At 41.1% G+C, this 26,053-nt stretch overlaps 1 protein-coding gene across 2 annotated transcripts in view; it reads left to right on the top strand.

Moving 5' to 3' along the window:
* Nucleotides 1-26,053, top strand: part of LOC139381170 (regulator of G-protein signaling 7-like) — a 113,537-nt gene that overhangs the window by 85,830 nt on the left and 1,654 nt on the right. For both annotated transcript variants that reach the window (XM_071124555.1, XM_071124554.1), the window contains 13 exons: nucleotides 5,840-5,890; nucleotides 8,881-8,987; nucleotides 9,367-9,418; nucleotides 10,603-10,667; nucleotides 12,448-12,524; nucleotides 12,723-12,804; nucleotides 13,962-14,036; nucleotides 14,140-14,238; nucleotides 14,325-14,386; nucleotides 14,785-14,895; nucleotides 15,131-15,256; nucleotides 22,968-23,154; nucleotides 23,338-23,427. In XM_071124555.1, the coding sequence (XP_070980656.1) occupies nucleotides 5,840-5,890; nucleotides 8,881-8,987; nucleotides 9,367-9,418; nucleotides 10,603-10,667; nucleotides 12,448-12,524; nucleotides 12,723-12,804; nucleotides 13,962-14,036; nucleotides 14,140-14,238; nucleotides 14,325-14,386; nucleotides 14,785-14,895; nucleotides 15,131-15,256; nucleotides 22,968-23,154; nucleotides 23,338-23,427 (1,184 nt within the window). The remainder of the gene's footprint in view (nucleotides 1-5,839; nucleotides 5,891-8,880; nucleotides 8,988-9,366; nucleotides 9,419-10,602; nucleotides 10,668-12,447; nucleotides 12,525-12,722; nucleotides 12,805-13,961; nucleotides 14,037-14,139; nucleotides 14,239-14,324; nucleotides 14,387-14,784; nucleotides 14,896-15,130; nucleotides 15,257-22,967; nucleotides 23,155-23,337; nucleotides 23,428-26,053) is intronic.

Genomic DNA, 26,053 nt, shown 5'->3' with positions numbered 1-26,053 from the left:
TTAACATGTCAAAAATTATTGTATTTTCAGCTGTTTGAAGCTGGTGTACAAAACCAAAAGTAAAAGAAGCAAAAACGAAACTTCAGAACAGGATGCATAGAAATAGCGCACATAGAACATATCTAATACTTCTCTTTTCAATGAGAATGACAGATCTATAAGCCAAATGTGAATTTGGTCTGGTCACCCAAAAAGTTACATATTGCAACTTTAAGTAACCAGACCATTATTCCATTTGTAATGTCACATGTACTAAATGGAGGTACACACATTTAAGTAACATATCCTATGTCTGGCTAATGTGGTCAGGCTGAAAATAGTGTCGTTTTCAGGTATCAAGGTAAGACCCAGATGCAGAGCGTGTCGAAGTAACAATGCTTATTACAGCAACAGGGGCAAAGGTGCAGGACGGCAGGCAGGCTCAGGTCAGGCAGAGGTCAGTAATCCAGAGGTTGGGCAACAGTACAGGACAGCAGGCAGGCTCAGGGGCAGGCAGAGTGGTCAGGCGGGTGGGTACAGGGTCAGGACCGGCAAGGGTCAAAAACCACAGAGACCGAGAAAAGAGAGACTCGAGAAAAGCAGGCTCTGACACAAAAACGCTGGTTGGCGTGACAAGACGAACTGGCAACAGACAAACAGAGAACACAGGTATAAATACACAGGGGATAAATGGGAAGATGGGCGACACCTGGAAGGGTGTCGAGACAATCACAACGACAGGTGAAACAGATCAGTGTGACAGTAGGAGCGATTGTTAACTAACTGTAAACAATTTTATCTGGCATCTTGGATAACTGTGAGGTGAACAAATTCACATATTTACCATTAATTAGTTACCTCTAGTATCCAAAATGGCAAGGTGTCTCCAGCAATGTTTACTTTTTGACGTCCTTTTACATTTCCACTTTCCAAGCGTATTCTATTCTGTCCAGTTGTTTTAGCCTATCTTAACTAACTAACTACATCGGTAACACTGATGTTCTGCAGATAAGATGTCTCATTGAGTGTAGGCGACTCTTCAGCATTACACTATGCACTGAGTATACAAAACATTAAGAACACCTGCTCATTCCATAACTATAGACTGACCAGGTGAAAGCTTTGATCCCTTATTGATGTCACTTGTATGTGACAAAACACTTCAATCAGTGTAGATGAAGGAGAGGAGACAGGTTAAAGAAGGATTTTTAAGACTTGAGACAATTGAGACATGTATTGTGTATGTGTGCCATTCAGAGGGTGAATGGTCAAACAAAATATTTAAGTGCCTTTGAACAGGGTATGGTAGTAGGTACCAGGCGCATCGCTTTGTGTCAAGAACTGCAACGCTGCTGGGTTTTTCGAGCTCAACAGCTCAACAGTTTCCCGTGCGTATCAAGAATGGTCCACCACCCAAAGGACATCCAGCCAACTTGACACAACTGTGGGAAGCATTGGAGTCAACATGGGCCATCATCCCTGTAGAACGCTTTCGACACCTTGTAGTGTCCACCCCCCGAGGAATTGAGGCTGTTCTGAGGGCACCTAATGTTTGGTATAATCAGTGTATATGTATTAAGGTGTCCTCCTTAGCGTTAGTTAGACAGGTTGTGCCATGACTGTTCCAGCCACTCTTATCAGGGGTGTAATTTGTATTAATGGGAACAGAGTTAGGTGGTTTCTAATGAGAGAGCTTGGTACTCTAAGGTTCTATCTGCAAAAAGATGATTCTGAGGTAATTGGCTTTAACGTTCTGATTTGAATGGTGTCAGCAATTTTTATCTACTATTCTTTTGAATTCAACAACATGCATTGGGATATTTAGAGCACTATATACAGTGGGGAGAACAAGTATTTGATACACTGCCATTTTGAAGGTTTTCCTACTTACAAAGCATGTAGAGGTCTGTAATTTTTCATCATAGGTAGACTTCAACTGTGAGAGACGGAATCTAAAAAAACAAAAATTCAGAAAATCACATTGTATGATTTTTAAGTAATTAATTAGCATTTTGTTGCATGGCATAAGTATTTGATACATCAGAAAAGCAGAACTTAATATGTGGTACAGAAACCTTTGTTTGCAATTACAGAGATCATACGTTTCCTGTAGTTCTTGACCAGGTTTGCACACACTGCAGCAGGGATTTTGGCCCACTCCTCCATACAGACCTTCTCCGGATCCTTCAGGTTTCGGGGCTGTCGCTGGGCAATACAGACTTTCAGCTCCCTCCAAAGATTTTATATTGGGTTCAGGTCTGGAGACTGGCTAGCCCACTCCAGGACCTTGAGATGCTTCTTATGGAGCCACTCCTTAGTTGCCCTGGCTGTGTGTTTCGGGTCGTTGTCATGCTGGAGGACCCAGCTACGACCCATCATCAATACTCTTACTGAGGGAAGGAGGTTGTTGGCCAAGATCTTGCGATACATGGCCCCATCCATCCTCCCCTCAATACGGTGCAGTCGTCCTGTCCCCTTTCCAGAAAAGCATCCCCAAAGAATGATGTTTCGACCTCCATGCTTCACGGTTGGGATGGTGTTCTTGGGGTTTACTCAACCTTCTTCTTCCTCCAAACAGGGCGAGTGGAATTTAGACCAAATAGTTCTATTTTTGTCTCATCAGACCACATGACCTTCTCCCATTCCTTCTCTGGATCATCCGGATGGTCATTTGCAAACTTCAGACGGGCCTGGACATGCACTGGCTTGAGCAGGGGGACCTTGCGTGCGCTGCAGGATTTTAATCGATGACGGCGTAGTGTGTTACTAATGGTTTTCTTTGAGACTGTGGTCCCAGCTCTCTTCAGGTCATTGACCAGGTCCTGCCGTGTAGTTCTGGGCTGATCCCTCACCTTCCTCAGCATCATTGATGCCCCACGAGGTGAGATCTTGCATGGAGCCCCAGACCGAGGGTGATTGACCGTCATCTTGAACTTCTTCCATGTTCTAATAATTGCGCCAACAGTTGTTGCCTTCTCACCAATCTGCTTGCCTATTGTCCTGTAGCCCATCCCAGCCTTGTGCATCTCTCCAATTTTATCCCTGACGTCTTTACACAGCTTTCTGGTCTTGGTCATAGTGGAGAGGTTGGAGTCTGTTTGATTGAGTGTGTGACAGGTGTCTTTTATACAGGTAACGAGTTCAAACAGGTGCAGTTAATACAGGTAATGGGTGGAGAACAGGAAGACTTCTTAAAGAAACCTCTTAAGACGCTAGCGTCTCTCCTGGCCAATAATCTGCGGAAATGCGCAACGCCAAATGCTAATCGTACTCGATAAAACTCAAACTTCCATTAAAACACACATGCAGGGTACTCAATTAAAGCACCACTCGTTGTGAATCTAGCCAACATGTCAGATTTTTAAAATGCTTTTCGGCGAAAGCATGAGAAGCTATTATCTGATAGCATGCAACACCCCGAAATACCTGAAGGGAACGTAAACAAAAGAATTAGCGTAGCCGGCGCTACACAAAACGCAAAATGTCCCATAAACATCACAATTGGGTCTTTTTCCCGATTAAATCCATCCATGTATACCCAAAATGTCAATTTATATAGCCCGTCTGAATCATGGAAATCCTCCGTTCCAAAACGCAACGTCATTTTTAAAATGATAAAAGTTGCCTATAAACTTTTACAAAACACTTCAAACTACGTTTGTAACCCAACTTTATGTATTTGTAAACGTTAATAATCGATCAAATTGATCACTGGGCGATCTGTATTCAATAGCAGCTACTCTTGAAATCAGCGTGCGTTGTCTCTCTCCCATAAGCCTCTTCCTGTTCCTGAAGGACAGGAAGGGCCTATTTCTTATTCCACCAAGGATTTAAACCAATGAAAATGCCAGTACTGGCGACATCGTGTGGAAGCTGTAGGTACTGCAACCTCACCGTTATCTATTTTCTCTTGCGATAGACAATTCAGAGACTGGCGGATGAATACTTTTTTGTGGTTTTTGTGACCAGGTTTTTCTTGGGATTTCGCTTGCTGTTCACGTTCTGTTATAGTCACAGACATTATTTAACCAGTTTTAGAATCTTCAGAGTGTTTTCTATCCACACATACTAATCCTATGCATATACTATATTCCTGGCATGAGTAGCAGGACGTTGAAATGTTGCGCGATTTTTAACAAAATGTTGAAATAATTCAGGGGAGCCCTAAGAGGTTTTAAAGAAAAACTAACAGGTCTGTGAGAGCCGGAATTCTTACTGGTTGGTAGGTAATCAAATACTTATGTCATGCATACTTACTTATGTCATCCTCTACATTAGAGTTCGACCGATTATGATTCTTCAATGCCGATACCGATTAAATCGGCCGATTTATATATTTTTTTTATTTGTAATAATGACAATTACAACAATACTGAATGAACACTTATTTTAACTTAATATAATACATAAATAAAATCTATTTAGCCTCAAGTAAATAATGAAACATGTTCAATTTGGTTTAAATAATGCAAAAACAAAGTGTTGGACAAGAAAGTAAAAGTGCAATATGTGCTATGTAAGAAAGCTAACGTTTCAGTTCCTTGCTCAGAACATGATAACATATTAAAGCTTGTGGTTCCTTTTAACATGAGTCTTCAATTTTCCCAAGTAAGAAGTTTTAGGTTGTAGTTATTATAGGAATCATTAACCTTTGACTATTGAAGGTTCTTATAGGCACTTTAGTATTGCCAGTGTAACATTATAGCTTCCGTCCCTCTCCTCGCTCCTCCCTGGGCTCGAACCAGCAACACAATGACAACAGCCACCATCGAAGCAGCGTTACCCATGCAGTGCAAGGGAAACTACCACCCCAAGGCTCAGAGCGAGTGAAGTTTGAAACGCTATTAGCGCGCGCTAACTAGCTAGCCATTTCACTTCGGTTACACCAGCCTCATCTCGGGAGTTGATAGGCTTGAAGTCATAAACAGCACAATGCTTGACGCACAACGAAGAGCTGCTGGCAAAACGCACGAAAGTGCTGTTTGAATGAATGTTTACGTGCCTCTTCTGCCTACCACCGCTCCGTCAGATACTTGTATGCTTGTATGCTCAGTCAGATTATATGCAACGCAGGACACGTTAGATAATATCTAGTAATATCATCAACCATGTGTAGTTAACTAGTGATTAGGATTGATTGTTTTTTATAAGATAAGTTTAATGCTAGCTAGCAACTTACCTTGGCTTACTGCATTCGCTTAACATGCAGTCAGTCTCCTTGTGGAGTGCAACGAGAGAGAGTCAGGTCGTTATTGCGTTGGACTAGTTAACTGTAATGTTGCAAGATTGGATCCCCCGAGCTGACAAGGAGAAAATCTGTCGTTCTGCCCCCGAACGAGGCAATTAACCCACTGTTCCTAGGCCGTCATTGAAAATAAGAATGTGTTCTTAACTAACTTGCCTAGTTAAATAAAGGTATTTAAAAAAATAATAATAATAAGCAAATCGGCGCCCCAAAATACCGATTTCCGATTGTTATGAAAACTTGAAATCGGCCCTAATTAATCGGCCATTCCGATTAATCGGTCGACCTCTACTCTACATGCTTTGTAAGTAGGAAAACCCGCAAAATCGGCAGTGTATCAAATACTTGTTCTCCCCACTGTAGGTAGAGAACATTGAAAAGAACAACTACATTTGGACAAAAATGCAGATGAAACTTTATAGTCCCAAGTTCTTGAATGGCTGTAATAAAAGCATATTGTTTTGGATTGACAATTACCCCCTCGCAATTGTTCTACCTGAGAGGAATTTGCATGTAATAAAGAGGCCGACTCCATTCTATAATTTACATCACTGTGCTAAAAGGTGCTGTACAGTATGCTTTGGGTGTATTTATGTATGTTGTTTTCCATTTCAGGTTCTGACATTGTACAGTGGATGATCAAAAACCTGAACATTGATGATCAAGGTAATGTATGCTCATTAGTGTCCTCATGTCTTTACTTATGTGACACTAGACATGTGAAAGAGTGAGTCATTTGCAGTTATGTTACATACAACACCCTTATTCTTGAGAAGTTCCTTCCATGTTTAACATGTCAATGGCTAATTAGAATCATTGTAACATTAGTTGAAAAGTAGCCTAAAGTCAGACTTTGTTTCTCTAAAACCTCAATGCATTCAGTAGCAGTGCTTTTCTAAAGCAATTGATTTGATTATATAACCTAGTAGGCGCCATCATGTTAGGTCACGTCACTCGAAGGGAACAACATGTTTCAAAAGGTTGGTTATTATCACTTTGCCATGGAGTGAGAGGAAGGGGGAAGGTTTTCAATGGCGGACAGGGGGAGGCAATAGGTATAACCCATGTCACTGATTTAGAGGAGAGGGGAAGCCTTTGAGTGCTGGACAGAAAAATTATTGGCCTGTCTTCTCTCCCTCAGGCTCCATACCCGGCAAAAGTCTGTTGAGACTCTATTGTATTTCCTCGTCTACCTACCTGTTTTCAAAGCACTCAGTTAACAGCTCCACACACGGCCTGTTCAATAAGACAATCACAAAGAACCCTTGATGTGTGTGTGTTTTCCTATGTGTGTACCTTCTGGTGCATGCCTTGGTATGGAAGGGCCGATTCACCCGCATTAGTGATTTTATTTTCACTTTTTAAAACAAAGCTGACTCAACAGCACTCCACAAATTGCGCATGGACCGGGGAGCACTGGAGAACTCTCAAAAGCACTGCAGTCAGGCTGAAATACCTGCGCCTATGCTTCAGCAGAAAACAGGTTCAGACTGAATCTCTGATTCCTTTACTTCAAGAGGAATGATTGAGGAATCTCATTGCACTGTGTCGTCACTCACAAGGTCTGACGAGCAGGAAATTGCACAGAAACACATTTAAGCTTGAGAGAATCTTGTTTGAGGTCCCAATGGTCCTGTGAGAAACATTTGATTACAAATGATATAGAACACAAAAGACCCAATACACTCATTAGAACATTCTAGTATAGAAATGACCTCAAATTAATTATAATCTGCATGCCAGGGTATTCACAAGGACAGTACAGTACATTTTAATGGCTGAGTCACTGTAAAGACGATTACAGGGCACACGAGTGGAGTCGGGGGTCAAAAAGTCAGATAGCTTTACATTAGCTAGGGAATAACAATTTGAGGACACTCCCCAAGCCAGATACTCATTTCTATTTCAGTTTAAAAAATGATATTTTTTATTCTCCTGTTCCCTCCTTTGTTTAGGATATGAATCCGATTAGCCTACAAAGCAGCTATGTACCTCTTGGTTCTAGACACTTGTATGCACAGTTGGTGAATATAAATGCATGCTTTAGCACTTAGGGCTATGTGCTAACAATCCATAAAGTTGTTAAAAGTTATTTTGGGGGATTAAAGACGAATCCAGTCATTCGTCTTTAATCCTGTTTGATATCCACTGTGTCTGAAGCTCTAACCAGACAGTAATATAGATGAATGTGCAAATCCTCTTTCAGAATTACTGAATATACAGTATGCCATCTGTGTAGCTTCCCAACATAAGATAATATCTGTCTCTTTCTTTCTGTAATTGATTTATCTATAACAATTTTGCTGTTTTGGTTCAAAACACTGTATCCAAATTGCAGACTAAAAATCTCACACAAGCATACAATGCATAAAACATATCACACACATCCACACACAAATACACTGAAAGGGCACATTTATGAGTAAGCTAAACATACACTGTATGACCAAAAGTATGTGGACACACAGATCTCCACAAACCATTTCTGTATGGACCTCGCTTTGTGCACTGGGGCATTGTCATGCTGAAACAGGAAAAGGCCTTCCACAAACTTTTGCAACAAAGTCGGAAGCACAGAATTGTCTAGAATGTCATTGTACGCTGTAGTGTTAAGATTTCCCTTCAATGGAACTAAGGGGCTTAGCCTGAACCATGTCAAACAGCCCCAGATCATCATTCCTCCTCCACCAAACTTTACGGTTGGCACTATGCATTGGGGCAGGTAGCGTTTTCCTGGCATCCGCCAAACCCAGATTTGTCCGTCAGACTGCCAGATGGTGAAGTGTGATTCATCACTCCAGAGTATGCGTTTCCACTGCTCCAGAGTCCAATGGCAGTGAGCGTTACACCACTCCAGCTGACGCTTGGCATTGCACATGGTGATCTTAGGCTTGTGTGCGGCTGCTCAGCCATTGAAACCAATTTCATAAAGCTCCCAACGAACACTTATTGTGCTGACGTTGCTTCCAGAGTCAGTTTGGAACTCAGTAGTCAGTGTTGCAACCGAGGACAGACTATTTTTACACACTACACGCTTCAGCACTCTGTGGTCCCGTTCTGTGATCTTGTCTGGCTTACCACTTCGTGACTGAGCCGTTGCTGCTTCTAGACGTTTCCACTTCCCAATAACAGCCCTTACAGTTGACCGGGGCAGCTCTAGCAGGGCAGACATTTTACGAACTGACAGTGCCACGTTGAAAGTCACTGAGCTCTGCAGTAAGGCCAATTTACTGCCAATGTTTGACTATGGCGATTGCATGGCTGTGTACTGTTTTTTTAAACACCTGTCAGCAACGGGTGTGGCTGAAATAGCAGAATCCACTAATTTGAAAGGGTGTCCATTTTGTATATAGTGTATCTTTAAACATTAATGAGTGATCATTTATTAATGCATAGCTGGGTCGTACACATTCTAGATACAGAGAGACAAGGTGGAAATAGTGATAAAAATATAATGTGTTTCATTTTACATTAGGAGGGGTAACGGATATGGCATATGAGGTCAGAATTACCTTTGAGGCTGTCCCTAAAGGTACTATGCTGACCTCATATGCCATACTCCGGTAGAGGGGGGAAGTGGGATGTTTCAAAGAGGACAATGGGAATATTAGGGGAGCTGTGGTGGAAAATTATATGATGTTGTTTGTGTTGTCCAGTGGAGGCCCTTCACATAGGGACCCTGATGGCTGCCCATGGCTACTTCTTCCCTATCTCAGACCACGTACTCACACTCAAAGACGACGGCACTTTTTACAGGTTTCAGGTACAGTGAATTCATAGGCTGTATGGCTCTTATATGTACTATAATGTACTCCTTCTTTATCTCATTCAATCCATATCAGACCACACAGGCAGGACTCAATCCATATGTCTTTGTTGAGTGCTATATCTTTTACACTTAATCCATTTATATTGCTAGATGTTTTACCGAGGCAACTAAAGTGCCTCGCTCAAGGGCCTAATGGGAATTTTAGCCAGGCGTCTCAGTTCTTAGATCAGTTCTTAGATAAAGGAGTCTCAGTTCTTAGATCAGTTCTTAGATAAAGGTGTCTCAGTTCTTAGATAAGTTCTTAGATCAAGGTGTCTCAGTTCTTTAGCTGCCTCGTCCCTCACTCTTTTCTTCTTACAATCACTCTTCTCAGACCCCCTACTTCTGGCCATCAAACTGCTGGGAGCCAGAAAATACAGACTATGGTAAGAGCCTTAGCAGAAGTGAATAGTATTACACAATGGAAGGCTGAATGGTGCATTGAATGTAACCATATATAGATAAAAATAGATTTTGGGCTACTTTCAATCCGTAGTACGGAAGATCCGCCTTAAAGCGTGATTGGAATTAAAATAGTATTTTTGATTGAGTCGTCATATGCGGCGTTTACCATCAATGCAGTCAGTCCCCGCAAACGCAGGAACATTGCTTTTAAATTTCAAGTGCGCTATAGCACGGATCTTCAAACCTTTGGATTGAATCTAGGCACACATTTGTATAGCATCTGACATGCTGTACATTGTAACCCAAAGCTCCAGCTTAGCAGAAGAAAACAGAACCAAAAATGGTGGTTTAATGGAAAAGATAGGGCTATGTTAATTTGAGTCTTATTTTGTATGTGAGTTGCAAGAACCACACCAGCCATATAGAGACCCATTTGCATCCCCAATGCAGCTCTTTGATTCGTCCCTATTGTGTTGTTGAAGTGCTAATTGCATGGAGGGAAATGGAGATGGGGGGAAGGGATTGACCAGGCGAGGGAGATGTTTGATTGTGTAAACCGATAAAAGAGGAAATAAAGCTGAGTTTATTAAACACCTGTAGCGCATAGCTAACACCAAGCACATTCATTTCCTCTCCTTTTGTGTTGGGGTAGGAAGACTAATGAATGAAATGGGAATAACCATAGCATTAGGGAACCTCTAATTACGTTGTACTAGACAACAGACTGGCATGATTGACACTTTCTAATGAATACACATACAGGGGTAATGGAATAATGAAATCTCTACAGATGGTCAGTGTAGAGAGGGATAGAGGGTTGGAGTAATATTGATGGAATGGGAGGGAAGGTGTTTCCATCCAAGTCCCTGTTCAATTTCACAGACGTGCTATGGTTATTGACCTGTGTAATTTACAGGCTAGTTTAGATTGGACATTGAGTGGTTTCGGTAAACAGGTTAGGACCAGTTAAGGATTTTGTTAAGGTGCATCAACAAGCCACATTATACTCTGGTCATAGGGATTTACTTTTCCAGAGGCATCTCAATGTTGCGGCCTAGTCTGCAGCTGTTGCAGGAAGGGTTTGGCAAAGTAAAACTTGATCAACAGCCAGCATCTGTCAACAGTAGTTTTCTCTGTTTTCTGATACGTTTGTTCTGTCTCTCAGCTGTTTACCTGTGCAAAAGAACAATGCAAAACAAAGCTCGTCTGGAGCTAGCAGATTATGAGGCGGTAAGAGGTCTTCTCTGTTCATATCGCAATTCTCTCTTTATTTTGTTAGCAGTAGAGTAATTCATATTGATATCAGCCTGATTTGTATCCTCACAGCGAAAGCCTTTTGTTCTGTTGGTATTGTTGTGTTACTTTTATTACAGTGCCTTGCAAAAGTATTCATCCCCCTTGGCGTTTTTCCTATTTTGTTGCATCACAACCTGTAATTGAAATAGATTTTTATTTGGATTTCATGTAATGGACCTACACAAAATAGTCCAAATTGGTGAAGTGAAATTGAAAAAATAACTTGTTTAAAAAAAACTACGAAAAGTGGTTTGTGCATATGTATTCATCCCCTTTGCTATAAAGCCCCTAAATAAGATATGGTGCAACCAATTACCTTCGGAATTCACATAATTAGTTAAATAAAGTCCATCTGTGTGAAATCTAAGTGTCACATGATCTGTCTCATGATCTCAGTATGTATAAACATGTTCTGTATGGCCCCAGAGTCTGCACACCACTAAGCAAGGGGCACCACCAAGCAAGTGGCACCACAAAGACGAAGGCGCTCTCCATACAGGTCAAGGACAAAGTTGTGGAGAAGTACATATCAGGGTTGGGTTATAAAAAATATCAGAAACTGAACATCCCACAGAGCTCCATTAAATCCATTATTTAAAGAAATGGAAAGAATATGGCACCCCAACAAACCTGCCAAGAGAGGGCCTCCCACTAAAACTCACGGACCAGACAAGAAAGGCATTAATCAGAGAGGCAACAAAGAGACCAAATATAACCCTGAAGAATCTGCAAAGCTCCACAGCGGAGATTGGAGTATCTGTCCATAGGACCATTTTAAGCCGTACACGCCACAGAGCAGGGCTTTATGGAAGAGTGTCCAGATAAAAGCCATTTAAATAAAAAAATAAGCAAACACGTTTGGTGTTCACCAAAAGGCATGTGGGAGACTCCCCAAACATATGGAAGAGGGTACTCTGGTCAGATGAGACTAAAATTTAGCTTTTTGGCCATCAAGGAAAACGCTATGTCTGGCGCAAACCCAACACCTCTCATCAACCCAAAAATACCATAATTTTTCATCGGCAGGGACTGGGAAACTGGTCAGAATTGAATGAATGGATACAAGGGCTAAATACAGGGACATTTTTGAGGGAAACCTGTTTCAGTCTTCCATAGATTAGAGACTGGGACGGAGGTTCACCTTCCAGCAGGACAATGAACCTTAGCATACTGCTAAAGAAACACTTGAGTGGTTTAAGGGGAAACATTTAAATGTCTTGGAATGGCCTAGTCAAAGCCCCGACCTCAATCGAATTGAGAATCTGTAGTATGACTTAAAGATTGCCATATACCAGAGGGACCCATCCAACTTTAAGGAGCTGGAGCAGTTTTGCCTTGAAGAATGAGCCAAAATCCCAGTGGCTTGATGTGCCAAGCTTATAGAGACATACCCCAAGAGACTTGCAGCTGTAATTTCTGCAAAAGGTGGCTCTACAAAGTATTGACTTTGGGGGGGGGAATAGTTATGCACTCTCAAGTTTTCTGTTTTCTTATATCTTATTTCTTGTTTGTTTCACAATAAAAAATATGTTGCATCTTCAAAGTGGTAGGCATGTTGTGTAAATAAAATGATACATACCCACCCAAAATATATTTTAATTCCAAGTTGTATGGCAACAAAATAGGAAAAATTCCAAGGCAGGTGAATACTTTCACAAGCCACTGTATGTCATGGAATAACTGTCTGGATTTTTTATGCTTATTGTTGATTCAGGAGAGCTTAGCGAGGCTACAGAGAGCATTTGCAAGAAAATGGGAGTTCATATTTATGCAAGCAGAAGCACAAGCAAAGTAAGTTTCCAAATGAAACAAATGTAGTACTCTATGCGTTGATATGCCCTCATCTCTAACTACCACTTCTCATCAGTTTCCTAATAACACCAAATTTTAGGCCAGGGGAAGTGGCAAAGAAAAAACAGTAATAATTACACAAAATATGTTTATGTAAAATACCAAAAAAGTAATTGCCTGTACTGTGTATCTCCTCAGAGTTGACAAGAAAAGGGATAAGATTGAGAGGAAAATTCTCGATAGTCAAGAAAGAGCATTTTGGGATGTGCACAGACCTGTGGTGAGTTTATTGTGCTTTTAAAATCTTATGCTTCAAGTCACATTATTTCCATAACATAACATCTAGCTACAGTATTTGGGCAAATTTTCCACTGCAGTATTCAGTTAATTGGAGGCTGTGCTCAAATTAAATCCATATCGCTGAAGTTCAGCTTTGTAGCATAATTACAATTTTAAGTTAATTTCCGATTGAGCCGACATATGCATACTGTGAATGCAGTCTCCGTGAACACCGTAACATTGCCTTTAAATTTAAATCGCGCTATAGCGCTGAACTTCCACGATAGGTATTGAATCGAGTAAACTTAGTATTACTTTGTGCAATATTGTTGTCGTTTGTCATACATACATGTTTAGAAATATTAATTGTCAACAACCTAAGTTGTTCTTATCTTAGAAATTGCATTAATTTTCATTGATTATTTATTAGATGTTTTTTTTATAAAATGACAAAGGACGTAACCTGTGCATTTTTTCAGTCTTCAAAGCAATTTCCTTCACCGTTCAGTGTCAATAATGTAATGGATTTGGATAATAGTCACATTTTCAGAGCTTGGTAAAGGCAGAGATTTTTTCTTTCTTCTTTGTCTACTGTAATATCTAAATGTTATTACTGTACTGTCAATTCCTCTCCCCCCAAAATTAACATAGAGGTCTCCAGTGGTCTGGTTGACCTCATCATCCATTCAGACACATATCCTTCTTAGGATTACCTTCCACTCGGGAATGGATCTGCCTCTCCGGCCATGAACTTAATTGGAAAATAACAGGATTAATTGATGCATTCTCGGAGCATTATAATCAGGTTCCTTTCTGATTTCACAGCAGCCTCGTCAAACCACTTAACCACCGTGATCCTGGAGGATGCCTTGATTGTACCCTTTGTTTAACCATGCACGACGTACCGACAATATGTTTTATTTCTCAGTGACACATTGATTGTTTGGAATTTTTGTTCGAATTTTTACATTAATATTTCACAAGACCATGTTTGACTGCGCATGCAGCAAATTGCAATAGAAGAAGTAGGCTATGGTTTGCTGGGTTCACTAAACAGTCCTACCTGAGCCGCTAGTGAATCAATAAGAAGAAGCAGGGAATGCTCTCTGAAGGTGTTTATTTTATTAATTTATACTGCTAATTTTTGTTGCTCTCCAGCCCGGATGTGTAAACACAACAGAAGTTGACATAAAGAAGTCCTCCAGAATGAAAAACCCCCACAAGACAAGAAAGGTTTGAGTGTCTGATAAATCCATTGCTTCTGCATAGCAGGTCACTTGAAAACACTGTTGTTCCAGTTTGACTTTGGTGAGTTCTGTTTGTCTCTCTGCCTCAGTCTGTATATGGGCCTCAGAATGATGTGCGCACCCACAGCCCCACCCACACCCCTGCCCCAGAGGCCAAGCCGGCCACAGAGGAGGAGCTACAGGACCAGGTAATGTAGGGCGTGCTGGACTGCCTGGTTGGTTTTCTCTTCACAATAATATATTCACAAAATATTACTTCCCCTTGTTTTTCCAGATCACTTATTGGGGAGGGCAATTAGACAGACATCGACTGAAAATGTCCAAAGTGGCCGAGAGGTGAGCTACGTTCTCCTTCTCTCCACCCCCCCCCCATTGATCCATTGTTGAACTCTTTAATGTTTATTGTAGCCAGTAATTAAGAGCTTAGACAACCTTGAAAAGTGTTTAGTCCAAACAATACCCGGATGTGTATCATCAGCACTAAGGCTTTTTGTCATTTACTGTGCCGTAACACTGAACAGAATGTAGATTCCCATCCTTAGTTGCCTGGGTTACTCACTATTGTGTTAGAGTAAATATGCTAGACTACTTCACTTCCTGCTATCTTCGAAGGTCAAATACTGTATAGCACTGCTCTTAGTCATATCCTGAGTTCCCCAGGCGGCATGAAACATTGTTACCTTTTCTGTCCACTTTACCTGACTGAACTGAATAGTTTGTTTTCTTTCTCCCAGTTTGTTGGCCTATACAGACCAATATGTGGAATATGACCCCTTCATCACGCCAACCGACCCATCCAACCCCTGGATCTCAGACGACACCACTGTGTGGGAGCTGGAGGCCAGGTTTGTCTTCTTGTACTGTCTTTTTTACTTTTTAAAATGTTTTATCTGTGTTGTTTTACACTGGTACAAGTATAGTGTGTGGTACCAGTAAATTCTTTGTAAGTTGCACTGCTGAAAACCATCTCCCGAGGGATGTCAGGTAATAATATAATGATTTGTAGCTGTGTAGTGTGTACTGTTCACTGAGGTTTCCCGCTATACACCGTGGTGTCTGACTGGGTGTGTCTCTCCCCAGTAAGGAGCCAGGTCAGCAGAGGGTGAAGAGGTGGGCGTTCGGAATCAATGAGGTTCTCAAGGATCAGGTGGGGAGGGAGCAGTTCCTCAAGTTCCTGGAGTCTGAGTTTAGCTCAGAGAACCTGAGGTAGGGGATACAGTGCATACACATACACATAACACATATCTACGCACATACGCCCCCACATGCATACACTCACTTCCTTTCTCTCACACAATCATAATGTATCCTTGCATAAACTTTCACGTTGCCTGTACTCCCTCTGCTGGTACTTCTCTGAACTGTTTTGCCCAGGGGTAATCTTTAGGTCAATCTGGTAATGTAACTAAGTGAGAGTTGATATTATCTAACTGAGTGAGAGTCAGAGGTGAAATTTTACACCTAATCCATCACATGAATTACCCTATAATTAGATAGATGTGATGTTATCACCAGCAAAGGACATAACTGAGTACTGAAAATGAATTCAAATACAGTTGAAGTCGGAAGTTTACATACAATTAGGTTGGAGTGATTAAAACTCGTTTTTCACTCCACAAATTTCTTGTAAACAAACTATAGTTTTGGCAAGTCGGTTAGGACATCTACTTTGTGCATGACAGAAGTAATTTTTCCAACAATTGTTTACAGACAGATTAATTTAAATTATAATTCACAGTATCACAATTCCAGTAAGTCAGAAGTTTACATACGCTAAATTGACTGTGCCTTTAAACAGCTTGGAAAATTCCAGAAAATGATGTATTGGCTTTAGAATCTTCTGAAAGGCTAATTGACATCATTTGAGTGAGTTGGAGGTGTACCTGTGGATGTATTTCAAGGCCTACATTCAAACTCGTTGCCTCTGCTTGACATCATGGGAAAATCAAAAGAAATCTGCTAAGACCTCAGAAACAAAATTGTAGACCTCCACAAGTCTGGTTCATCCTTGGGAGAAATTTCCAAATTCCTGAAGGTACCATGTTCATCTGTACAAACAATAGTATGCAAGTATGAACACCATGGGACCACGCAGCCGTCATTCCGCTCAGGAAGGAGACGCGTTCTGTCTCCTAGAGATGAACGTACTTTGGTGTGAAAAGTGCTAATCAATCCCAGAACAACAGCAAAGACCCTTGTGAAGATGCTGGAGGAAACAGGTACAAAAGTATCAATATCCACAGTAATACAAGTCCTATATCATAACCTGAAAGGCCGCTCAGCAAAGAAGAAGTCACTTCTCCAAACCCCCATGAAAAAGCCAGACTACGGTTTGCAACTGCACATGGGGACAAAGGTCATACTTTTTGGAGAAATGTCCTCTGGTCTGATGAAACAAAAATAGAACTGTTTGGCCATAATGACCATCGTTATGTTTGGAGGAAAAAGGGGAACGCTTGCAAGGTGAAGAACACCATCCCAACCGTGAAGCACGGGGGTGGCAGCATCATGTTGTGGGGTGCTTTGCTGCAGGAGGGACTGGTGCGCTTCACAAAATAGATGGCATCATGAGGCAGGAAAAATATGTGGATATATTGAAGCAACATCTCAAGACATCAGTCAGGAAGTTAAAGCGTGGTCGCAAATTGGTCTTCCAAATGGACCCCAAGCATACTTCCAAAGTTGTGGCAAAATGGCTTAAGGACAACAAAGTCAAGGTATTGGAGTGGCCATCACAAAGTCCTGACCTCAAACCTGTAGAAAATTTGTGGGCAGAACTGAAAAAGCGTATGCGAGCAAGGAGGACTACAAACCTGACTCAGTTACAACATCTCTGTCAGGAGGAATGGGCCAAAATTCACCCAGCTTATTGTGGGAAGCTTGTGGAAGGCTACCCAAGACATTTGACCCAAGTTAAACAATTTAAAGGCAATGCTACCAAATACTAATTGAGTGTATGTAAACTTCTGACCCACTGGGAATGTGATGATATAAATAAAAGCTGAAATAAATCATTCTCTCTACTATTATTCTGACATTTCACATTCTTAAAACAAAGTGACCTAATTGACCTAAGACAGGGAATTTGTACTAGGATTAAATGTCAGGAATTGTGAAAAACTGAGTTTATATGTATTTGGCTAAGGTGCATGTAAACTTCCGACTTCAACTGTATATCAGACAAATATTTCCAGAGAAAATCTCTAATACTATACAGAAATTCCTTTAAGAAGGCATGGTGAGAACATTTTCTAGACTAGACATGCACAAGCATGCACACTTAATACGTTGGTAGTCCTGTATTAGGCTCAAGATTGATAGAAAAAGGCAAGAATAGAGGAGTTAAAATGATAAACGCAAATAAATGCAACATGTTTAGCTGAAATAACAGATCCCAGAAATGTTCCATATGTCCATTGCTTGTATTTCTTAGCCCAAGTAATTGTCGTGACGTTGTATTAGTTAATGTGATGACTGCTGCTCATCGAATGATTAACGGTTTATAATTGCGTGATTATTAAATGAATCAGGCAATTATTAACTCATTAACCTGAGGCACCATGGGAAAATTTGTTTTAGAATATCGATCAGAATATCGATTTTACAATAGTTGCTAATTTATCAATTTCCTCTACAGTCTCATTCTGAACGTCGCATAATCCGTGAATCTGCAAAATCCCGAGTCCCACCAATGAGTTCGTACCACACCAATTGTAGTTCATTATTTATTTACTAGAAAGCTAAAATGATAGTAAAAGATACACAAAACACAGTCTAGGCTATTGATTAGAACTGAGTACAACGGGCCAACACACTCTGGCGAGAAAGAGAAAAAGAGAAAGTACACGAGAGAAATATACATTTGGGTGCATTTATCAGCTATGCTTATTTGAACCCTAACCTTGCCCCGAACTGCCGCTCTTATGGGTCAGAATCTAATGATGTAATTATGTGTTGAAGGTCTCCGCTGTGGGTCTCTGTGTGGACCGTTTCGTCTTCTCGGATGGCGCACTTCTCTGGTTGTCCTCATGATGTCAGTGTCCTTTTTGCTTAACGGTCTGATTCCTCCCCCTTATTCTGAAAGGGTTCTTCTGAGGACAGCCAGCCCTGTAGCTCAGGGCTCACAGCGTAGGAATGAAAACAGTGTATATACCACGATTCGATGGGGGGGTGGAGACCGGGTGGTCCGGCTTGAATTCACCCGCTTAGACGCAGCTATTCATCCGTAGTATGGGTAGAAAATGATTCCTTTGTCTTCAGCCTTGTGTTGCGTTTTTGGCTTGTTGTCTACTCAGACCTTTGCTGCAGCTCGGGTCACTTAGTCTGGTATGTTCATTCTTAACTTCTTATGGCTGGGGGGCAGTATTGAGTAGCTTGGATGAATAAGGTGCCCAAAGTAAACGGCCTGCTCCTCAGTCTCAGTTGCTAATATGTGCATATTATTATTAGTATTGGATAGAAAAATGAAAATGATGTCTGTGAGTATAACAGAACTCATATGGCAGGCAAACACCTGAGGAGAAATCAAAACAGGAAGTGAGAAATCTGAGGCTGGTATGTACTCAACACAGTTATCATTGAAATCCCCTTGAGATATTAATGATGCTGCACTTCCTAGGGCTTCCACTTGAATGAGGCTTCTACTGTGTTGTGGGACTGAATGACAGCAGAATGAATCAGGTGTCTGGCAGTCAGCCATTTTCTGGTAACGCGCATTCCACATGATAGCGACCTGCGTTCCATGGCTCCTGAAGACACAAAGGAATGCTCCGGTTGGAACTTTATTGAAGATTAATGTTAAAAACATCCTAATGATTGATTCTGTACTTAGTTTGAAATGTTTCTTCGACCTGTAATAACTTTTTGAAGTTTTTGTCCGACGTAACGCTGACCAGAACGAGCGTTTGGATATGTATACAGAATGCGCTAACAAAAGTAGCTAATTGGACATAAATAACGGACATTATCGAACAAATCAAGCATTTATTGTGGACCTGGGATTCCTTGTAGTGCATTCTGATGAAGATCATCAAAGGTAAGGGAATATTTAGCATGTCATTTATGGTTTATGTTGACTTCAACATGGCGGCTATTTTGACTTGATTGTTCTGAGCGCCGTCTCAGATTATTGCATGGTTTGCTTTTTCCGTACGTTTAAAAAAAACAGGACAGGTATAATTCCATGTGTATAACTTGTATTATCATCTACATTTATGAGTATTTCTGTTGAATCGATGTGGCTATGCAAAATCACTGGATGTTTTTGGAACTAGCGAATGTAACGCGCCAATGTAAACTCAGATGTTTTTATATAAAAATGAACTTTATCAAACAAAACATACATGTATTGTGTAACATGAAGTCCTATGAGTGTCATCTGATGAAGATCATCAAAGGTTAGTGATTCATTTTATCTCTATTTGTGCTTTTTGTGACTCCTCTCTTTGGCTGGGAAAATGGCTGTGTTTTTCTGTGGCTTGGTGGTGACCTAACATAATCGTTTGTGGTGCTTTTGCCGTAAATCCTATTTGAAATCGGATTCTGTGGTGGGATTAACAACAAGAATACCTTTAAAACAGTATAAGATACATTAATGTTTGAGGAATTTGAAATATGAGATTTCTGTTGTTTTTGAATTTGGCGCCCTGCACTTTCACTAGCTGTTGTCATATCATCCCGTTAATGGGATTGCAGCCCAAAGAGGTTTTATACCCTCGGGTCAGAAGTGGGTGTAACCGCCTTTAGGGAAATTCTCTGGGCGTACCAAGTTAAGAGGCAAGGTCTAGATTTTATTCAAATCCAATTTTAGACCACTAACTTCACATTTCATCTTTACCAAAACATTCTCTTTGATTTGGACATTTTACACACAACGTACAATGTATAAACATCAAGCATATACTAGGAAAACTCTTGAAGTTACAATGTTTTCGTAATAACGTTGCCCTTTAAAAACAAAACAAAAATGACATTAATTTTCATATTCCATCTATCGTCATTACCATCATTGTGGCTGACGGAAACTATTGTTCCGAAGTCCATTTATTGCATGTTTAATGTTCTGAGGCCGGTTCTCCATAGTGAGGGGACAAAGGAAATTTGTCTGTTGCCTAAGATTTACAATGGGCGTGAGGGGTCATGAAACCCCCACATCTTCATACCCCTATATTTCTCCTCCTCTGTTGGGGTTGAGCGATAATCTGTAGGGTTGTGGTCTCCTGTAACCTGATCTGATCAGGACAGTCATGACACAAGTCCCTTCTTATTGGTGTCCTTTTAGTAGTGGATTCTTTGCAGCAATTCGACCATGAGGCCTGGTGCGTGGTGCCGGCACTGGTGGTACCGGGCTGGTGACACGCACCTCAGGGCAAGTGCGGGGAGGAGGAACAGGGTGTACTGGACTGCCGAGGCGCTCTGTAGGCCTGGTGCGTGGTGCCGGCACTGGTGGTACCAGGCTGGGGACAAACACCTCAGGGCGAGTGCGAGGAGCAGGAACAGGGCGTACTGGACCCTGGAGGCACATTGGAGGAAGAGTGTGAGGATTAGGAACAGAACACACTGGGTTGTGAAGGTACACTGGAGACCTGGTGTGTATAGCCGGCATCAATTGTTCCGGAACTTTAACACGTTTCAGGATGAGTACGAGGAACTGACACAGGTGGCATCGGACAGCCAACACGCTCCTCAGGGTGAATGCCGTGCATACTACGCCAAACCAACAGCTCTCTCTCTTCACTCTCCTCCAATTTCATCAACAACTCCTCGATTGTCTCATAATCTCCCCTCCATTCACTCTCCTCCATTCTGTCCAATAACTCCTCGACAATCTCAGACTCACCCCTCAACTTCGCCAACTGCTCCATGTGTCCCCTCCCAAAATGTTCTTGGGGTTTCTGTGGCCTACCTCCCCGACGTCGTTGATGTCCTCTCTTACTTCGCCGTTCCTCCTGCGCAGTTTCCACCTGCCTCAATGGTAGGCGATCCTCTCCTGCCAAAATCTCCTCCCACGTCCAGGATCTTTTACCGTGCAGTATTTCGTCGCAGGCCCATTTTTCCACAAAGCGCCGTTCCTCCCTTTCACGTTGCTTGGTCCTGATGTGGTGGGTTATTCTGTCACGTTCGTCATATTGATGAGACCAAGGCGCAGCGTGATAAGCATACATTCTTCTTTTAATGAAGGAAAACCACTAAACAAACTAACAAAGAAACAAAACGAACGTGAAGCTATACAACACGAGTGCTAACATGCAACTACACATAGACAATAACCCACAAAACCAAAATGGAAAAATGGCGACCTAAATAGGATCCCCAATCAGAGACAACGATAAACAGCTGCCTCTGATTGGGAACCAACTCCGGCCACCATAGACCTACATTTACCTAGACATACGAAAACCCCATAGATATACAAAAACCCTAGACAATAGAAAAAAACACACATACCACCCTCGTCACACCCTGACCTAACGGAAATAATAAAGAAAACAAAGATAACTAAGGTCAGGGCGTGACAGAGAGTGATTGATTGATTTCAGCTTTTATTTCTTTCTTCACATTCCCAGTGGGTCAGAAATGTACATACACTCAATTAGTATTTGGTAGCATTGCCTTTACATTGATTAACTTGGGTCAAATGTTTCGGGTAGCCTTCCACAAGCTTTAAGTTGGGTGAATTTTGGCCCATTCCTCCTGACAGAGCTGGTGTAACTGAGTCAGGTTTGTAGGCCTCCTAGCTCGCACACGCTTTTTCAGTTCTGCCCACAAATTTTCTATAGGATTGAAGTCAGGGCTTTGTGATGGCCACTCCAATACCTTGACTTTGTTGTCCTTAAGCCATTTTGCCACAACTTTGGAAGTATGCTTGGGGTCATTGTACATTTGGAAGACCCATTTGCGACCAAGCTTTAACTTCCTGACTGATGTCTTGAGATGTTACATCTACAGGTAAACCTCCAAATGACTGAAATTATGTGAATTAGCCTTTCAGAAGCTTTTCTGGAATTTTCCAAGCTGTTTAAAGGCACAGTCAACTTAGTGTATGTAAACTTCTGACCCACTGGAATTGTGATACAGTGAATTATAAGTGAAATAATCTGTCTGTAATCAATTGTTGGAAAATGACTTGTGTCATGCACAAAGTAGATGTCCTAACCGACTTGTCAAAACTATAGTTTGTTAACAAGACGTGTGGAGTGGTTGAAGGACGAGTTTTAATGACTCCAACCTAAGTGTATGTATATTTCCGACTTCAACTGTATGTCTGTTACTTGAAATCTGCGAAGCATTTATTTGGGCAGCAATTTCTGAGGCTGGTAACTCTAATTAAGTTATCCTCTCCAGCAGAGGTAACTCTGGGTCGTCCTTTCATGTGGCGGTCCTCCTGTTTCATCATAATGCTTGATGGTTTTTGCAACTGCAGTTGAAGAAACTTTCAAAGTTCTTGAAATTTTCCAGATTGACTGACCATGTCTTAAAGTAATGATGTGCTGTCGTTCCTCTTGGCTTATTTGAGCTGTTCTTGCCATAATATGGACTTAGTCTTTTACCAAATAGGGATATCTTCTGTATACCACTCATACCTTGTCACAAAACAACTGATTGGCTCAAACGCATTAACAAGGAAAGAAATTCCACAAATGATCTTTTAACGAGACATACCTGTTAATTGAAATGCATTCCAGGTGACTACCTCATGATGCTGGTTGAGAGAATGCCAAGAGTGTGCACAGCTGTCATCAAGTCATACTACATGATTTCATATGTGTTATTTCATAGTGTTGATGTCTTCACTATTATTCTACAATGTAGAAAATAGTAAAAATAAAGAAAAACCCTTGAATGAGTGTCCAAACTTTTGACTGGTACTATATATAAATTCTATATATTTTTTTACACACTGTGTTGTGTCTTGCAGGTTCTGGCTAGCGGTCCAGGAGGTGAAGAAGAGGCCAATCCGGGAGGTCCCGACCCGGGTTCAGGAGATCTGGCAGGAGTTCCTGGCCTCTGGAGCTCCCAGTGCCATCAATGTTGATTCTAAGAGCTACGACAAGACCACCCAGAATGTCAAGGACCCTGGACGCTATGCCTTTGAAGACGCACAGGTAACGCTATAATAATATGTCAGTGAACTTTACATAGGCAAGTTACTGACTTATGTATCAGCTGGATAAGCTACTATACTGTTCAGTACATTCTTCAGAACATAAAGTATTCTGGAACGTTGAATCTTATCAAGGGTTCTTACTACGTGACCTGTGGTTGTACCATTTCCTTGTGGTTTACAGGATCACATCTTCAAGCTGATGAAGAGTGACTCCTATAGCCGCTTCATCCGTTCCAGTGCCTATCAGGAGCTGTTACAGGCCAAGAAGAAGGTAAGGTCTTCAAAGCCTTAATGATTAATTTAAACAATACTATTCTAAGTTAGACACTTCTGATGGAACGGAACCAGCAATGATATACTGTCTACAATTGAAAACCAAAACGAACTAGATCGGCCCTTTACAAAAACAGAAATCGTTTTATAGGGAGTTTAAGGATTTGCTTATTCCTCTCTTGATGGATGTTCTAAATGTATCTGCTGAGACGCAGAGCCTTCCGGACTCCTTTTCCACGGCTATTATAAAAGTTATACATCAAAAAATAAAGATCCTCTACAATGCTCTTCCTATAGGCCGATAAGGTTCCTCAATGCCAACTATAAATCAATTTCTAAGGTGTTGGCTAACAGATTAGGACAATATTTGCCAAACCTGATCCTCCACCAATCATTTGTGCTGGTTATTCAACGTAATTCACAGTGTGAGGAGTGATCATAGTATAACAGTATCTCTAGACGCTGAAAAGGCCTTTTATAGGCTGGAGAGGTGTCGTGGAAATTTCCTGTATTTACCAAATCATGAGAGCAAACCACACACAAGTCAGAGTTATCATAAAGTCCATCTTTAATTATATGAGCTCCATCACAACCCTGTGACTCTCGGATCAATTCAGTATCTATAAATGAATTCTCTGAGAGTCCTTACATATTGCAACTGAGATCCTTTATAGCAAAGACACACATAGCCAGACAGCATTGGCTATAAATTATCGTTCAGCTTTGTCTCCTAAACTATGTTCTTATCTCGCTCTCAGGACCATAAAACAAAACCTCATCAACAGGCATATATCAAATACACCCCTCCTTGATAAGATCACAGAGACACTGTGACTGGCACACAGACATTGTGTAGCCAAGAGATAATTGGTTCCCACTCAATCGTCCCTTAAACATGGTTTAAAAGATATGTTTACATATGAAGACAAGCTTGACCTCTCCCCTCTCTGCGAGCCAAGTAACTGAAACCTTGACAGAGAACAGATAACTGCAAATGGCCACCACTATAGTACAACAAGATACATTCTGATGAGAAGTAACTCACAAGCATATAATGAAAATAAAACATCTTATCTATGTTACCCAACTATTCTGATTATTCCCCAACAAGTGGCCATACCTATTATGGCCATACCTATTCAAGGTCCTTGGTAAATGTAACTTTCGTTTGTCAACTGGGTTATGACTTTATACCATGAACCGCAAGCTAAGATCACCACTAATGGCATGATGTCAGCCACATTCCCACTCTTCGGAGGTAGTAGACAGGGTGTTCACTTTCCCCACTCCTTTTTGTGCTAGCCACAGAATCCCTCGCAGAGGCCATAATAACGGATCCTGGCCTAAAGGGCTTTCAGGTAGGCCAGATAACGCACAAGGTCTCATTGTTCTTAGACAACATTATTTTTCCTCCCTGACCCGACCGGATCCCTCTCAAAACTACAATAGCTTTTGGGTACATACAGCTCTATGTCAAGCTACAAAGTCAACATGGACAAAAGTGAAATACTTGTGGATTTGACAGCTCTAAAGCAGTTCCACCTCCAACACCATCGAAACATCAGATGTCGGCTAAAGCGGATCTAATTGAATCCGGCCCTAAGAGATTTGTTCCTTTTGAACAGAATTATTGTGTTTCATTTGAAAAAAGTGCCTATATATTTCACGATTAACTGATTGATAAGACATTTAATAATGAAAACAATAATTTTGCAACAATGGTAGTTAGACATTCACCATTACATTTCAAGAGCTAGATGCAATAAGAGCACAAGTACACTACCGTTCAAAAGTTTGGGGTCACTTACAAATGTCCTTGTTTTTGAAAGAAAAGCACATTTCTTGCCCATTAAAATAACATCAAATTGATCAGAAATACAGTGTAGACATTGTTAATGTTGTAAATTACTATTTTAGCTGGAAACGGAAGATTTTTTTATGGAATATCTACGTAGGCGTACAGAGGCCCATTATCAGCAACCATCATTCCTGTGTTCCAATTCTGATTAGCGCTAGTTTGTGCTGTTCTGTGAAGGGAGTAGTACACAGCGTTGTACGAGATCTTCAGTTTCCTGGCAATTTCTCACATGAAATAGCCTTAATTTCTCAGAACAAGAATAGACTGACAAGCTTCAGAAGAAACTTTGTTTCTGACAATTTTGAGCCTGTAATCGAACCCACAAATGCTGATGCTCCAGATACTCAACTAGTCTAAAGAAGGACAGTTTTATTGCTTCTTTAATCAGAACAACAGTTTTCAGCTGTACTAACATATTTGCAAAAGGGTTTTCTAATGATCAATTAGCCTTTTAAAATGATAAACTTGGATTAACTAACACAACATGCCAGGAGTGATGGTTTCCGACAATTGGCCTCTGTACGCCTATCTAAATATTCCATTAAAAATCAGCCGTTTTCAGCTACAATGGACTTTTCTTTCAAAAACAAGGACATTTCTAAGTGACCCCAAACTTTTGAACGTCAGTGTATATTTGGACATGACCTATTAATATTGTTTTTATACAGTAGACGGGTTGGCTGTAAACGTCACAAAAATTATGCACGTGCATCGCTGTGGCCGGAAGGCGTTCATTGATATGATTCTGAACCGTCAGATAGCTAGC

Source organism: Oncorhynchus clarkii, chromosome 23 (genome assembly GCF_045791955.1).
Source record: "Oncorhynchus clarkii lewisi isolate Uvic-CL-2024 chromosome 23, UVic_Ocla_1.0, whole genome shotgun sequence".
Classification (NCBI taxonomy): Eukaryota; Metazoa; Chordata; class Actinopteri; order Salmoniformes; family Salmonidae; genus Oncorhynchus; species Oncorhynchus clarkii.
This window is presented reverse-complemented; position numbering and strand designations above follow the sequence as displayed.